The 17,471-nt window shown below is 39.2% G+C and overlaps 1 protein-coding gene across 1 annotated transcript in view; it reads right to left on the reverse strand.

The window, feature by feature from the left end:
- KIF13A (kinesin family member 13A) overlaps window positions 1-17,471 on the reverse strand; it is a 216,045-nt gene that overhangs the window by 34,063 nt on the left and 164,511 nt on the right. The window contains 6 exon segments of the mRNA XM_036868224.1: window positions 828-977; window positions 1,757-1,897; window positions 3,163-3,325; window positions 5,037-5,250; window positions 10,189-10,355; window positions 10,454-10,540. Coding sequence (XP_036724119.1) covers window positions 828-977; window positions 1,757-1,897; window positions 3,163-3,325; window positions 5,037-5,250; window positions 10,189-10,355; window positions 10,454-10,540 — 922 coding nt within the window.

Genomic DNA, 17,471 nt, shown 5'->3' on the forward strand with positions numbered 1-17,471 from the left:
CTTAGTATTTCCAAGTTTGCATGCTATTGGAGGATAAGCTAGGAAATAAGGATGTCACTAAATTTAAAATGAAAACATCAGTTGATGAAGTGGATAATATAAAAAAGTTTGAACTTGAACATTTTCTGAAATGTTTCAGGCTGACAGAAGGCCAATATAATGAAATAAATGAAATATGAGGGGCATTTTTTTTTTAAAAGAGGAGGTAACAGTGGGATGCTTAAGCTTGTTTTCTTTGAATATTTTAGAATTTCAAAATAATCCTCCCAAGTTGTATCTTGTAAAGACCACTTAGGGCCAGGAAGGAGCTAAAGTGTACTACAGAGGTGAGAGATTAAAAGAGAAATCAATATGAGGCACAGAGCTGAATCTGGTTTCCAAAAGAGTTCGAGTTTGATTACAACAAAGAAAATACTTGTGAACCACAAACAAAAAACATGTTCTAATAATCTTTTAAAGCCATGCCTTAATTTTGATAGTTTCTTTTGATATTAGTAGAGAAAGAAGAATGTGGTTCTGATGCTTCACCCTAGTTTCTTGATCTACCTCAAGAACAGAACTTAAATCGAATTAAAAAACAAAAAACGAACTTGAGCTTGGTGCTTTGTGACGACCTAGACGGATGGGATAGGGAGGGTGGGAGGGAGGCTCAAGAGGGAGGGGATATGGTGGTACATCTATACATATAGCTGATTCACTTCGTTGTACAGCAGAAATTAACACAACATTGTAAAGCAATTATACTCCAATAAAGATGTTAAAAAAAAAAAAAAACTTGAACCATGGCCAGTTTCTCAGAGGCTGGCTCCATTTTCTCAGAGGCTTACCTCCCCCTGCTGGCTGATGATAGGAACTGCATACAGAAGTTTCACATCACAGAACAGACACTCCAAGAACACATTGGCCACGCCAATCAGGTTGTGATTCTCTTGGGCTTCATAGAAAGGGTCACCTCGTTTCCCGTAGACTCGCTTTGTCTGAATGGTAGGAGAGGAGGGGGGAAGGCGAGTAGGAAACAAAACATCAACTTAAACAATACTATTTAAAACCAGCATTTTAAAATGTTTTAAAAAGAAAGCACTTATCCAAATAAATTAAAAAGAAGTAAAATTAGAATCATGTCACACGAATAAAACAGAACTATCCCACAGGAGGGGCTTGTTAGTTGGGGAACTAAGTGACATAAGGGCAGGGAGAGCTCTTCTTTGGTTACAGCCCCACCTATCACACCCCGTCTTCCCTATCACACCGCACCTGCAAGGTTTCATTCCCTGTGCTTTGCCTCATTTCCTTCACCGAATCTTTTTTTCCATTACTAATGTCGAAAAAATGGATCATGCTTTCTAAAATTATTCTTAGCATCTACCTAGCCATGAACACAGCTAGGGGAGCATGAACATATGCTAATGAATACAAAATCCACGCCGGCTCCATTTAAGCTGATTTTTAACAGCACTGACGAAACAGCACAAATTCACTTTGTCCTACTTCACTTCACTTGAAATGTAGTAGCAACCCAATAAGAACATGCTATGTGTTCTCTTCATTTAGTTCCTATCTGTGTGGAGATCACATGTTTTATGACCGATCCAACTGATCCCTTCAAGACCACTTTCACTTTACAGTTCTAATATAAATGTCCCAAGTAGCACTACAGATATTCACTGAGGCACATAAGTGTGTTCTGACGATTAAATCACTTATATTCTTGTCCTTTTAGCACAACCAAAGCTCCTTTACATTTTGTCCCTCTTACCTCAGGAACCTTCTCCTTCCATTCTTGATAAAGGTCTCGCATATCAATTAATTTATTCTCCAGCTTCTCGATGGTCCACACTTGGGTGCTCTTTCCTTTCCTCCTCACCTGAATAGCTGGCTCGCTCACTATCGCTCCTCTCTGCAGAATGAAGCAAAACGAAAACAAAAACCAAATATAACACATCTTGTTATAACTCTTTTGGATTGTTGAAGCAATATGTATTATCATAAAGTAGAAAGTTTGAAAAAAAAAAAACACATAATGTATACAAAAGAAGATGAAACCCTATCACCTAGGAAATATTCTGGTTTATTTTCAATCTTCTTTGTATACCCATGCACACACATTTTATTTTTATCACAATCAGAACCAAACAAATATATAAATTTCCCATCCCAATTCTCTCTCCACAGTTCACCTTCTTGTGTGGTTAAATATTCTTCATAAACATGATTTTTCATAGCAATACAGCCATCCATTATAGGGATGTATCACTCATTTGACTAATTATTCTCTTGGTCAACATCATGGCTGCTTCAAATTTTTGCTATTACAAAGGCCACTATGATAAGCGTCCTGGTACAAAAGCACATAAATGTTTATGAACATGTCTATAAGTACAGATTTAGAGTAAATTTCTCAAAGGAGAACTACTTGGTCAAAAGACTAAAATGCAAGAAGACTGACGAGATACTCTCTGACTCGTTTCTAGCTCGCTTGCTGGAGGGAAACATGAATGGATGAAAAATTATTTCTTCCAAAGTTTCTCCTTAAATGAAAATTTCTTCAAGTTGAAATGACAGGAAACTTCCCAATGGCTGCAAAGAATCCTGCTGTGTATGAAAAACAGGTATCATATGAGTCTTCCTTTCTTGAAGAATTCACTCTCAGAATGGTACTATCACAAAATATACACACATTCCCCCATTTCAGGAGGCATTTATATGAAAGAGAAAAGCAGGAGGAATTACTTATATATATTTCTAGTTTCAATGTTTTATTTATTCATTTATTTATTCATTCATTCATTCATTTATTTATTTTTTGGCCGTACCAGCGGCTTGTAGGATCTTAGTTCCCCAAACAAAGACTGAACCCGGGACTACAGCAGTGAAAGCACCGAGTCGTAACCATCGGACTGCCAGGGAATTCCCCAGTTTCACTGTTTTAAAGAAAGCATTTAAATTAGCAAGGCTTTTAGCCCCCAAAATTCTCATATTCCAATCCTAAAATATCCAAAGGCATATATACCCAAGGTCTACAAAGGACGTCTTAAAAAGAACAAACCCTCCGGCTCATGTCAGGGTCTCCTCTCGGATGTCCTGTGGATGCCATGTTTACGTTCCACTTACAGTATCTACTGTTGTACCTCTTGCTCTCATCTTCTTCGAGAACATTCTTACCTTTCTATTGGCACTGAGGTTTGCAGCAGGGATCTGCAGAGTCACCTGGTAGTCGGTAAGTCTGCTCATCTCCTCGGCTAAGAAGTTAGCCTCCCTCACCAAGGTGTTAGCTTTGACCAGCTGCTCCCGCAGCTTTGCCAGGCTTTGGCGGAAGAGTTCATCCCTGTGGCAGAGCAGAAAAGGACATGAGAGTGTCCAAAAGAAAACTGCAGTCCTGTTTCCAAGTGAGTCATGTTGTTAGAAAGTAGTAGAAAACTCCTCTCAAAACAATTATTTTTCAAGCTATTTTTGCCAATTCACCTCTTATCCCCCTCTCCTCCCACCAGGGTTCCGTGAGCCCTCCACTGGTAACCACAGCTGAGGAGCAAACATGTGGGGTGACTTAACTTCAAACCATGTTTTAAATTACATAACATTCGAAAACAACTAGATTTTGATATGGTAATGCACACGTACACACAAAACCCAATAAAGCAATCCTTTAGGAAAGAGAAATGATTACGACTTCTGTGTGCTTTGGGGTGGGGGAGATCTGGAGCCCGTAAGGAGAAAGTGTTTTACGTGATTTCTTCAGTTGGTAAAAGGTGAGAAGTAGGGACTTCTGTGACAGCAGAAATTCGTTTCTCAACTCTACACAGTAGCACTTCCTGATAAAAGCTTCTCTAACAGCCTAACTGGGTCTGAACTCTATTATATGTTTTCCCAGCCCCACATCTTTTGCCTCAGTAGCCTTCGTCACAGTTACAATTTTTCATTTATTTGTGTAATTATTTGACCAGTAATGTCTGTCTCCTCTATGAAGCTGTAAGCACCCCCAGGGCAGGGACCATGTCTTTTTTGCTGTCACTACACCTAGTTCCTGACCAAGTGCATGGCCCATCACAGGATATGCAAAAATTACCCACTGAATGAAAGAGTACAGCTGACCCTTGAATAACATGGGTTTGAACTGCGTAGGCCCACGGAGATACAGATTTTTTTCACTATGCTCCATGGTTGGTTGAATCTGTGGATGTGGAATGCAGATATCAAGGACCTACTGTAAAGTTATACTCGGATTTTCGACTGCAATGGAGTGTCAGCACGTGATAAACGCTCAAGAAACGTCAGGCGCTATTATTTTTATTACAACACAGGATAAAAGACTATCAACAGACCTGGGTTCAAACCCTGGCCTTTTCGTTTACTTAATGGGTGACTGAGGGAAGATATTTAAAATGATTGTCCAATCTACAAGACAGAAAGAATAGTTCCCATGGCTTGGTGCTGTTGGGAGCATTAAATAAAATAAGCACCATTCCTAGACCTCAGTAAGACCACAACAGAACTCAGCAATAATTTATTGTCCTTATTTTGTTGTTTTTGTTACCGTTTCCTCCACCACTACCTCAGTTCTGATATAAATAAAGTCATAAGGTAAAAAAAATTCACATTTAGTAGATTTCTTAACATTAAAATTGTATTTAAATGGGTTCCAAAGTAAGAGAAATAAAAAACAAGAAATGGCTTTATGCTGAAGAACTATTCAACTGTCCTCTACTTTAAGACCAAACAGTGGTATTCTAACTTGGTACCATTGTTACTAAAGGGTAAGGGGGCAGGTGTAACCTTTAACAACTAACATCGCAGTAAACATACTTAGGATAAATAATCTCTCTGAAAGGAAAGGCAGGTGCCAACAATCCAGACACGGGAGTAAGGTCTCCCTCTTTGCTGGGTTTGTCCCGAGTAAGGTCTCCCTCTAGGGAAACCTTAGATCTAGATTTCCTAGATCTCCCGCTAGGTTTGTCCCGCTTTGACACGCCTCACGACCCCCTCCCCCAAGACCCCGAGGCCTGGACTCTGGGCCCCTCCGCCCCCGCTCCCCTTCTTACCTCTCCTCTGCCCACTGGGTCACTTTCTGCTGAGCCGTCTGGCTGCTGTAGGCCAGGCGGTCCGGGCCGCTGCTCTGGGGCCGCCTCTCGGGGGACAGCTGCTGGCGGAGCTGCTCCAGCTCCCGCTCGTACATGAGCCGCTGCTCCTCAAGGGCGCTCCTCTTCTCTTCCAGGTACTGTTTCTCCAGGACCTGGACCACGTTTTGAACTGGGTCTGGTGAGCCAAGAGACAAGGCAAGGTGCCTTCAGCAGTGGCTACGACAGGGAGCCCGTGGGCGTCTCTTTCAGCGAAAACCATCCCCTCGCCCAGAATCGAGCCTTTCAACGTGCTGTCTGTGAGCGGCCTGAGAGGCCCGGTCAGATGAAATCCTCTCCATTTTCTTTTCCTTAACATTTTAGATAAATGCCCTGGGGGTCAACATTCCCCACATCTACTATGCGACTTTCTTCAATTTGATGAGCTCATCCTAATGTTTAGATAGATCACTCAATTGCAAAAAGCAGACGATAGAGGAAAGGGGGATGGGATTCTATCCACCGAGAAGAAAAACTCAATGAAAGCTAAGACAACTTCAAAGACAGAGCCACATGAGGTTTGATTTTTCTGATAGTCACTTTTTAATGCTCCTCTAGCATTGGTTTCAGCACACGGCAAAGGGTTTGTATTTCTGATTTTAGCCACAAATTTATTACTCCTGAATTTCTCTAATGTGAGAGGAAACTTACAGATCACAGCATATGTTTGAAAACACCGACTGAGTATACAGTCTGGCAATTTCTCGGGTGTTAATAGCCAAGAAAGCAATTCACTTGCAACTATTTCTGATTTTTTGCGTTTGCAGATTGAGAGATCACCAACACACACGTGGGTGAACAGGTATTAGAAATACTAATGGGTCTTGTTGAAAGGGGTCACGACTATGTCGAGTGATGGCTGTGGTGTAGGTACGACTCGGTCCTAAAGAGCTAATTGGCTATGGCAGGACATTAGCTTGGTAACAACCAATGGCCTGGATGTAATGGAGAAAGATTAAGGAAGGCACTGACCACATGCACAAAAGAGAAAGTCATGCTGTCTCTAGGGAAACACTACGTTAGACAATCTGGATGGTAAACAAAGAAATCACCATAATGGTAAATATTTCCCTGAAGTACATGGGACCTAGGAGATGTGTTCGTATTCTCAGACTAGCCTGAGATTCACACACTTGCTTATTATTCAGTGCTGTTCGTGTCGTATTTCTATATATTGACTCTCATTTTAATTTCCAGGATAAGAGAAGGAAATTAAGAGGAATTTTTACATCACCTCATGATAGCTATTGACTGACTTTACCAGAAGACCCTATCAATTTGTGAAATCAGCAGGTAAATTTTACTAGTTTTCTGTATGAGAAGAGGAAAAGAAAATAGCATGTTAGCTTTAAAAACAGGGTTAAATAATACAAAACAGAGTAGAAAGTACTTTTAAAAATCACTAGATACGCAGAGTATAGGTGAGTTGTTTTAAGAAAAATGACAACCACAGCAGCAATAATAATTCTACTGGCTGCTGGCTCTATCTCAGGTAGAGGCACTATACGCTTTGCATGCATCATCTCATGAAAGCCTTGCAACAAACTTAAGGGTGGATGGCATTCCCATTTCAAAGATGAGACAAACTGGGACTCAGAAAGGTTAAGTAGCTGACCTAAGATTGCACAGCTAATAAGCAACAGAACTGGGTTTTGAACTCAGATCAGAGCTAATTGTCTGGGGTAGGAAATAAACTTAGTAATAAATTGTACTCTTACCTCCGATGTTTTCCTCAGAATGAGTACTCTGTTAAAGAGTAGATTTTTAAAAAAAATACTGTTCTTTGCTGATATAAAATTCTCAAATTCATTATTTTTTCAAAGCTGAATACTTTTCTTCATAGAGTCCTGACACAGAGTCCCTGAAATATGTTAACTTGAAAAGCCAATGGAAAATGGACTCCTAAAAAAAAACCCTTTTACACAAAGGCAGACCATGGGTGGGTAAGACCTTTCCCACAGAGTGAAAACTGACATACTCCAAAGGATTAGAACTTCTAATGTAACCCTAGAACTTCTCGGGGTGGGGGGGGTCGGGGAAGAATAATATGGTGATCTTTTTTTGAGGGAGTTTAAAGAAATCTTATACGTAAGGGCTAGAGAAGAAAAGTTCTCTCAGAATTAAAAAATATACATATTTCTCAAACAGTATACATATATTTTTTCTCTATTTAGGCTCTAGGTTTAAAAAAGAAAGGACAAGGTCCTCACCAACCATTTTTAGGGCCCTAACTGAGTGTGTACGAATCTTTTCCAGAGAGAGAAAAACTGGGAAACACACCAATTTTTTAATAAAATCATATCCTAGGGTTTTTGCTAAAAGACACCGAATAAGATGTTTAATTCTTATTTCTACTTGTTGGTCAGCGGTAAGTAGAAACACACATGATCCCAGATGGCTGACGTAGGGGGTTCCATGCCAATGCAGAGGTAATGTGACTGAGGCCTTTTTAAACTGCTTTAGCAGCTGCCACGACATAGCAACCCTACTACTCACCAGGCTTTCTCAGTGGCCACAAATCAACATGCAGATATGCAAGAGAGAGCAACTCAAAGCATCCCTCCCCAGGCCTGCCACAGACCAGCCTGGGAAGCCTTGCCTGGAGACTCTGGGTCTGGCCATGCTACACACAAACCTGGTAGAGGTACAGGGACTGAGGTTTCTTTTTCTCCTCTGATCCCAACACAAGTCTGGAAACACTTTTCTCTTAGACATATTTGATAACATTTTCTTTTCGAATTAATTAACCTAATTTAAGCCTTTATCACTATACAATATATTCTTTAAAAGGTCATCCTAATCAGCAAGTCACTCTGACTCCATGATATGGCGTAGGACAGAAGCCGAAGATGATCTGGCCTGTTCTCAAACAACCAATCCACTTTTCAAGAGAGTGTTAACGGTTTCCTTTTTCTCCCTATCTTCTTTCTTCCTCTTGTATGAACTGTTTTAAAACTCAGTAAGCCTAGAGCCTCAGGTCAAGAAACCAAAGAGGTAGGTGTTTTAGGATGAGAGAAAGGACCCCCTTTCTTTTGGGCATAGTATCCTCTCTTCTTCCTTAGTTTATTCTCTGCCTGGTATGTAACTACACAATGAGCTCAAACTTCCTTATCTGTCCCGAGAATGGAAAACAGAGAGGGTAATGGTGTAGAGGTTGAAGGGAATTTACGTGACCCACAGAATTAGAATTAATTCATATCAAGATGCCCAAGGCACTAAATCAAAGGGAAGCAGATCCTTTGGGGGAAAAAGAGAACCTTTTAATCCCAGATGGAATAAGCTCTATGACCCTTCACCAGCCCCTTAATTGCTCTTTACTTTAGAGCTGCCATTGACTCTGTGAAAACAGTTAAATGTCTGATTCCTATTCTGAACCCTCAGGAAGAACATATTATGGTCTACGGATACTAGGTTTGCTTTCATTCTTAATTCAAATGAATTGGGTTTTAGATCATTATTTATTCTAGAGATTTGAAAATCCGTTATTCTAGTCTATTACTGGGATAATGCAGATGACTATTTAACCAGAAGTACTATGTCCTGCACTGCTGTGCTGTCAACAGAAATAAAGTCGTTAGTAAGAGTAGCAGTAATACTAGTGACACTTTTGTGCTGTTGGATACACGGGGAAAAGAACAGCCACCGGATTTTAACCACTGGAAGGCAATGGAGTTGGGACATGGGGAGGAAAGGGCCATAACTGAAAAGGGAGCATCCCTCCATCAAGAATTCAGAGCACCTCAGGCAGAAAAGGCCAGGCAGAAAACTTCAGCTTCTTCCCCATCACGTTAGTTAGATTTGGCCAAAGCATGTAGCACAAGCACCAATAAGCAGCACTGCTAAAAACCAGTCAAGCTCCCTCATGCTAAAGCCAATCAGTTAACCTTTATCCCAGTGTTTGTGGAGGAGCTTCGTCTGAAACCACATGAGAGGGAAGAGAATCTTCAAATAGGACCACCAAGGGGATGACCACCAGGCAGACAGGCTTACGATGGGGAAGCCACCTAGCAGCAGAGGTGAAGGGCGTGAACTCTGTCCGGCCACCAGCATTTCAGCATCATAACAGAGCACATCTGTGTGCCCCACAGGGGAGCTCCATTTAGCAGTGGGATTGAGTAAAGCATAAGGAAGGGGAAACATTACTTTTAAATGGATAAAATCAACACTGCAGAGCAAGGCCTGATCTGGAAAACGAATGGATACTCATGTTAACACCATGAGCCAGGCCACTGTTGATGAACTGCTTTGGCTAAGAAGATTGGAGAAATTAACAAGTGAGTATTTAGTGAGCACTAAATACTGACTGGTTATTGAGGGGGGTCATATATATATAAATATATATATTTATATATATATGATAAGATGGTAGCAATTGGAGAAAATTAGAAATCTGTGATGTGGGATGATACATGACTAAATGGATACCACCCGGATACGCCACAGAGTTAGAGCATAGAGATGTCTAGAATTCTGTAACCTCATCTGAAGAAATAATCTCTCTTCTGATGGGCATTCCTCCACCTGGAGTTTGGAGCTGCACCCTCCTGTCACACCCTGCATCTATTTGGGCTTTTAAAAAACCACTCACAGGAGACTTGTTGCTCAGGCATGTTGTTAAATGACCCATTAATGTGATTCTGATGTCTGAGCATCACTTTGGAATGTCTGTCGAGATTCCTCCCAACTTGGTGAGCAAGTAACAGAGTGGAATGAACTTTGAGTTCCAACTGTGGTCTTCCCTGTGCTGTGCTGTCAAAAGCCCCAGTAGCTAATGTTAATCCCTAATCTTAATGACGTTCTTTTTCGTTGTTATTCTATACTCTTCAGAGTAATACATTACACTTGTTTTTCCATCTGGCCTTTTCTTCATACTTCATTTTTATAATTAAAAAGAGGGGTCCTTGAAGCTAAAAATCCAGAAATAGAGATAAATAAAAAGGTCAAAATCTTTATTCCTGCAACAGAATCCCCAATTTGATACACCAGAGACCAGACCGACAATTCTCTAGCCATGCTCAGATTCTCCTCAGGTTTATTTAAAGAGTAGAGCAAGAAAGTAAATGCTTAAGGGTCTTACCATTACTATTCAGCGTTTTCATGATAACTTCCATCTGTGCAAATTCATAGTTATAGTCTGGTTCCGAGGAAGCCTCACTGGCTGCATCCAGGTCATGCTCTGCCGAGCCCGTTTCTTTTTCAAAGTCTTTCAACCAGTCTCGCCGTTTCCTCTTAGGTAAATTAATTCTGTGGGGTTTTTCACCGGTAGAGAAAATCAACGTGTTTTACACTCAGATAAGAGAAGAGGTGTACGGGTGAACATACTAGTGAACACAAGCTGTTACCTGAAGAAGTGGTTATTTCCCCACAGGATTCTGTCCCCGTGCCACAGCTGGGTGGTGCTGCACACGAGGGTGCCGTTTACACAGGACCTGAAGGAACACCAGGGGGGCTACATCAGCTGGATGGTAAAGAGCATAAAACCTAGACCCAGGAGCCAAACAGATAACTGGGGGAACTTTCTCTTAATAGGTATATTCGACTAATACCTAAAGAAGGAATAACAGAATTGTAAACACTATCAAAATACACGATCTAGGCAAAAATGATCAAGGGATGCTGATATCCCTCAAAGACAGACAACTGGACATGACGTGCTCCTGATGGAGATGGGCAACGATGCCTATGGAACATTCTTGTCCATATTTGAGTTGAACCTGATCAAGCCTTTATATCTAATACCAATTTAGGAAATAGAGAGGGCAGCGGAAGATGTTAAATGACGCCATGGGATGCAATGAGCAAAATGCTGACTATGGGAAGCAACTAGGTGTCTGCAGCAAATAAAATACAAGGAAAAAAAAAGTGGGGGAGCAAAGGAGGGGGACCCATGGGCTAAAAGAGTCCCAAGGGACATAACAATCAATGACAATGGTTAAATCTTATTTGGATCCTGATTTCAAGAAACAACTGAAAAAGAACCTTTATAAGACAACTGGGGAAATTTGAACACTGCCTCAATGTATGATTAGTAAGGAATTATTGTTTATTATTTTAGGTGTGATGGTATGGAAGCTGTGTTTAAGGATACTGGTCTTTTAGAGATACAAGTGGAGATATTTACGGATGCAAAGTTACAATATCTGGAATATGTTTAAAATAACCCAGAGGGGAGGGAGGAGGTGATGTGGAGGACATATAAATAAAAATAAAACTGTCTATGAGGTGTCATTTTTGAAGCCGGATGATGGCTGTATGGAGGCTCGTTATACCATTCTTTCTATTTTTATGTTTGAAATTTCCCATAATAAAAAATCAGAGAAAACATAAAAAGAATACCAGGTTTAAATCCTAAACAGCGACCAACCAAATGGTAAAATCAATCAAGGGGAGGGGGGTGAGGGGATGGGTGAAAAAGGTTAAGAGGGATTAAGAGGTACAAACTTCCAGTTATAGCGACATATAGTAACTACAGTGTTGATCATTATGTAATATCAATATGCTGTATACCTGAAACTAATACTGTAAGTCAATTACACTTCAATAAAAACAAACAATTAGAGGTGGGGATGAAAACTCTGATAGTCTTTGTTGTACTGTATATATTATACCATAATGATGTACATTGTGTCTGTGGGTTTATATTGGTCTATGTATCCTGGACTTGCCTGAAACAAATCTTGAAGAAGCAACTGCCCAGTGGACATTTGCAGGTGGTCTTTCAACAGTGCAGCTTTCCTCACATCGTAACTTTGCTACAGCTTACTGGTTATCAAGGGGCTGTGAAGTCAGTAGCCTAAATAAGTCACTATAAAAGATTTTGTAGGATTTCCTGCTTATTAGAAGATCTCAACAACCGATCCTTTGATACAGTTAAAGCATTGTCACTGTGAGTTTTTTTAGGGGGAAAGGAAAAGTCCTCCAGAAATTTTAGCGTGGACAATTTTAGTCTTCTCATAAATGTTTCTTTTACCTAAAAAAGGGATTTTGCTGGCATTTAAAAACAATACTCCCTAACATCATACAGAAAAATAAAGTCAAAATGGATTAAAGACCTAAATGTCAGGCCAGACACTATAAAACTCTTAGAGGAAAACACAGGCAGAACACTCTATGACATAAATCACAGCAAGATCCTTTTTGACCCACCTCTTAGAGAAATGGAAATAAAAACAAACAAATGGGACCTAATGAAACTTAAAAGCTTTTGCACAGCAAAGGAAAACATAAACAAGACAAAAAGACAGCCCTCAGAATTGGAGAAAATATTTGCAAATGAAGCAACTGACAAAGAATTAATCTCCAAAATTTACAAGCAGCTCATGCAGCTCAATATCAAAAAAAAACGAACAACCCAATCCAAAACATGGGCAGAAGACCTAAATAGACATTTCTCCAAAGAAGATATACAGATTGACAACAAACACATGAAAGGATGCTCAACATCACTAATCATTAGAGAAATGCAAATCAAAACTACAATGAGGTATCACCTCACACCGGTCAGAAAGGCCATCATCAAAAAATCTAGAAACAATAAATGCTGGAGAGGGTGTGGAGAAAAGGGAACCCTCTCGCACTGTTGGTGGGAACGTAAATTGATACAGCCACTATGGAGAACAGTATGGAGGTTCCTTAAAAAACTAAAAATAGAACTACCATATGACCCAGCAATCTCATTACTGGGCATATACCCTGAGAAAACCATAATTCAAAAAGAGTCATGTACCACAATGTTCACTGCAGCTTTATTTACAATAGCCAGGACATGGAAGCCACCTAAGTGTCCATCGACAGATGAATGGATAAAGAAGATGTGGCACATATATACAATGGAATATTACTCATCCATAAAAAGAAACGAAATTGAGCTATTTGTAGTGAGGTGGATAGACCTAGAGACTATCATACAGAGTGAAGTTAAGTCCGAAAGAGAAAAACAAATACCATATGCTAACACATATATATGGAATCTAAAAAAAAAAAAAGTTTCTGAAGAACCTAGGGGCAGGACAGGAATAAAGATGCAGACGTAGAGAATGGACTTGAGGACACATGGAGGGGGAAGGGTAAACTGGGAAGAAGTGAGAGAGTGGCATGGACATATATACACTACCAAATGTAAAACAGATAGCTAGTGGGAAGCAGCCGCATAGCACAGGGAGATCAGCTCGGTGCTTTGTGACCACCTAGAGGGGTGGGATAGGGAGGGTGGGAGGGAGACGCAAGAGGGAGGAGATATGGGTATATATGTATACGTATAGCTGATTCACTTTTTTGTACAGCAGAAACTAACACACCATTGTAAAGCAAATATACTCCAATAAAGATGTTAAAAAAAATTTAAAAATAAAAACAAAACAATAAAAGCAAAACAAAACATAGGGGGATAGTTAATCAATTAATTAAAGTTTAATTTGCTATAAGGGCTGTGAAGTGAAGTTTGATGGAGAAAAATAATGAGTATTATTTTGAGTTTTAATTTTTCCATACGTTACTTTTCTCATATACTCTCATTATCTGGCTCCTAATCTTTAGGGGGACTCTTAAGCTCAAAGTTATGGAATAAGGAAAATTCACAGATGAAAATAATCACTCTTTTGTAGGAATATTTCAAGTCTGGTGGCTAAGTTTTTATTGATAAAAAATACCCTGGAGACACCATCTTAAATGTTTTTAATCTGTCGTACACAAACATGGTAAAACTTTGGTGTGTATGTCTTACACTAACATGCTCCCTTTATTCTTCAAAATGACTCTCAACATTGTGACTCAAGTTTCAAAAGTCTGTTTCCCATCTATTTGGAAATATGAACTGATTTATTCATCTGCAAAAATGGAAAATGAGATCAGAATATATATGTATATGTATGTCTATTGTGAAAATTAATAAAAGGAAACCTCAACTAAAATTGGAGTCAAGAGGCCTGAAAAGGGAACTCTCATACCTCAACACTCATCGTCAATTATCCCAAAAAGGAAGATGTCAGTTACCCCAACAGGAAGAGACCTACCTTGCACCCCCAACAGGAAGTGCAACTAATTTACTACCTCAGCAGGAGGAAGGAAGACTTCCTCTGCGCCCAGCAACAAGCCCAGCCAATTAAAAAACACCACAGCTCAGTTAATGAGAAACTGTTGTCACCTGAACTTTTACTTTCCTCCAATGAACTTTCATTTTTGTTCCTTGCTGATGACTTCCTTTCCTTGTCCCACCTTCCTTACTATAAAAGCCTTCCATGTTGTGTAACCCCTCACGTTGCCTGATGAGAGGCTGCCCAATTCACAAATCATTTAATACAATTACATCTTCAAATTTACTCAAAATTTGTTTGTTAACACTATACATGTATACATATGTACATACATACATACTTTTGCCAAAAAGATGAGTTTTTAAAAGAAGTTTTATAGAATACTTATCTCTTCTACCTAAAAAACAGACATTCAATAGTCAGTTTTTAAGAAATATATTTCCCCATTGTTTATTAAGGCATCTAAAAAGCCCTCCGGAAATTCTAGGAATAGCAGTATGATCAAGAGTAGAAATGTGTCACTCAGTGTCCTTTATTATTTTAAACTCTGAATTATAATTTAAAAAATTCAGTTCCTCATTCTCACTGGCCATATGTTAATTCTCAAGAGCACCATCTCAATAGTGGCTACCAAAATGGTCTTAGCAGGTATAGAACCTTTCTACTATCTCAGAAAGTTTTATTGAGCAGTGTTATTCTAAAATAAAACTAAAGATAGTTCCAGAGCAAATCAGAGAGAAATATAATAAGCTTCATCTCTCTTACTTATTGATTACTTTTGTGATCATCTGTATCTTTAGAGGACCCCTATCTAGGTGCTTACACACACACACACACACACACACACACACACACACACCCCTGAACATACATATGAACATATCACTTTGCCGTTTATAGTACACTCTTATTAGAATAATATAAAAAAGAAAAAGTTATGGAAACTGCCTGGTTTGGTAACATACCCAAGCCAAGAAATTAGCATTAAAAAGTCATTTCTACTTGAACACATGCCTGGGGTACTTGGAAGAAGCAAATATAAAATCTCTTTGCAGGAATTTATGTAGCCTCACCCAAGCCACAAGACTCCTACAGATCAACCGCTGAAGAGGAGCACATCTAAAAAATCATGAACTGCTTTAGGAAGCAAAGTTATCAGCAGATACAACAAATAGTTGGATTGAAGCCCCAGCAACTTCAGAGAACAGAATTTCCAAATAAAGGCAATAAAATAAGTAAAACTAAAATTATTAAAGCACACAATTGAGTAAAAACAAGCCTCTACCAATAGAGACCAGGCATATCTAAAACAGGACTTCCTAAACTTCTACAAATGAAAAACAGAGACACTGAAATTAAAACTCAGTAGACTGTGGTTAAGCAGCAGGTGAAACATGACAAGACAGAACCGGTGGACTTGAGGACAGATCTGAGGAAATACTGACTATCCCTTCACGCCATGTCCCTCTCTTGCTGTGTCTCCAATCCCATTTCCATCTTCACAACCAAGATTCAGCCTGCTTCCTCACCTCCCATTCTTCTTTGCATTTTTTCCTTCCATACCCACAACTGCATGGTACTTAAACATTCAATGGTTGTTAATGTCTTCCTAACTGCTATGTCCAATAGAAGCTCTTTAGCTTCTACTCTGACCTCTTCCTTAAATGTTCTCTTCCCTTGGATTCCATCACTGTATCCTGTTGTTGCCTCTGTGCCTCTCTGACTCCCTTGTCTCACCCTACTTCACGGATTATCTTCAGACCATCCCATAAACATTGGTTTAACCCTTCCACTATTCACTCTAGATCCACTTTCAAGACAGGCAACACTGATTATGCCCAGTCTGTATCTTTAGGGTAGTTCTACTGCCCTAAATCCAATGTGCAACTGGAAATCTTCACATTGATATCCCAAGGACACCTCAAACTCAAAGTATCCCAAAGTGAACTCATTACCACTCGTTGCCTATCATCCTCCAAACCTGTTCTTCCTCTTGCATTTCTTATTTTGATTTAGTAGCTCCACTGTTTATCTCGTCTCCTAAGACAGAAATCTAATATTGCTCACTTCTTTTCTTTTACTAAGTGAGTTCTCATCCTGTCCCCAAGCACATCGCTAAACCTCGCTGACTCTCAAGTAACTTTGCAATACATTTTGTTCTTCACTTCTTTTGCTACTGCTGTGTTCCCACAACAATATCGTAATAATATCCTAACAGCTCTCCCTACCTCCAGTCCTGCAAACCCCACACACTTTTATAGTGATCAGAGTTGCAGGTTATAAAGATCACTTTAGAAGGAGCACTCATTTTCCTGTATAATAACAATTGTTTCTATATATTCTCCTCCACCAGGCTTTGAGTTACTATACTTGGGCATTCCCAGCACAGAGCCTAGAGCAAGTATACTGAATGAATGAACCACTGCCCTGAGGTGGGGAAGGACGAAAAGTAGGATAAAAAGACATGGAAGTAAAATCAGGTATGAGGAAATCTACCGAATAAAATCATTTTCAGATGTAGTGTTAAAAGAGAATATGATCAAATTATCATGTTGTGTGTGTGTGTATACACACACATAATTTTGTCAATTAAAAAAAAAGTATGAAAAAAAAAAATCCAGAGCTGCTAATAGGGGGATACAGCATAAAGCTAAATTCTATTTGAACTTGGAATAAGTAAAAATCAAGGAATGGTATCATTTTACCATTAAATATCTTAACAGTGTATCACTATAACAGAAGGCCTACAAATTTCATGAATCATGCATGCTACTATTGTTAGTCTCAGTTTTTCATCACTTAGAAATGTACATGGGTGATATTAACAGAATAATTTGAAATGAATGTAGTTTTCTTCATAAAAATGTGTGTTCTGAATTATGTGAGTTAAGGAATACTGTTTTAGGACTTCATTTTACACATGATTATAAAATAATTCAAGACATCATTTAGAAGTTGAAAAGTAAATATATTATCCTGTCAATTCTCAAATTTTTACATATTATAGCCTAGTTTAGGAATTTTTCACATAATGGAGTTATCTGATTAACTGCTTTTCATACAATGCGTTACACTGGGTAATAACAAATAACTTTATTCAATATTTATGTGTGTCAGGCACTGAGCCAAGTGATTTATATGTTTTGTCTACTATAAGCCTCATTTATCATATGAGGGAATTGAAGATAAGATGAAAGAAGTATCTTATCTAAGATCACCCAGCCAGTCAAGGCAGAATCAGCCACCCTGAAGCAGGTGCTCAAAATCTTGCTTACACAGCTCTCTACAAGCAGAAAGCAAAAGCCAGTGCAGCCTTAACTCTGATATA

Source organism: Balaenoptera musculus, chromosome 11 (assembly GCF_009873245.2).
Source record: "Balaenoptera musculus isolate JJ_BM4_2016_0621 chromosome 11, mBalMus1.pri.v3, whole genome shotgun sequence".
Taxonomy (NCBI): Eukaryota; Metazoa; Chordata; class Mammalia; order Artiodactyla; family Balaenopteridae; genus Balaenoptera; species Balaenoptera musculus.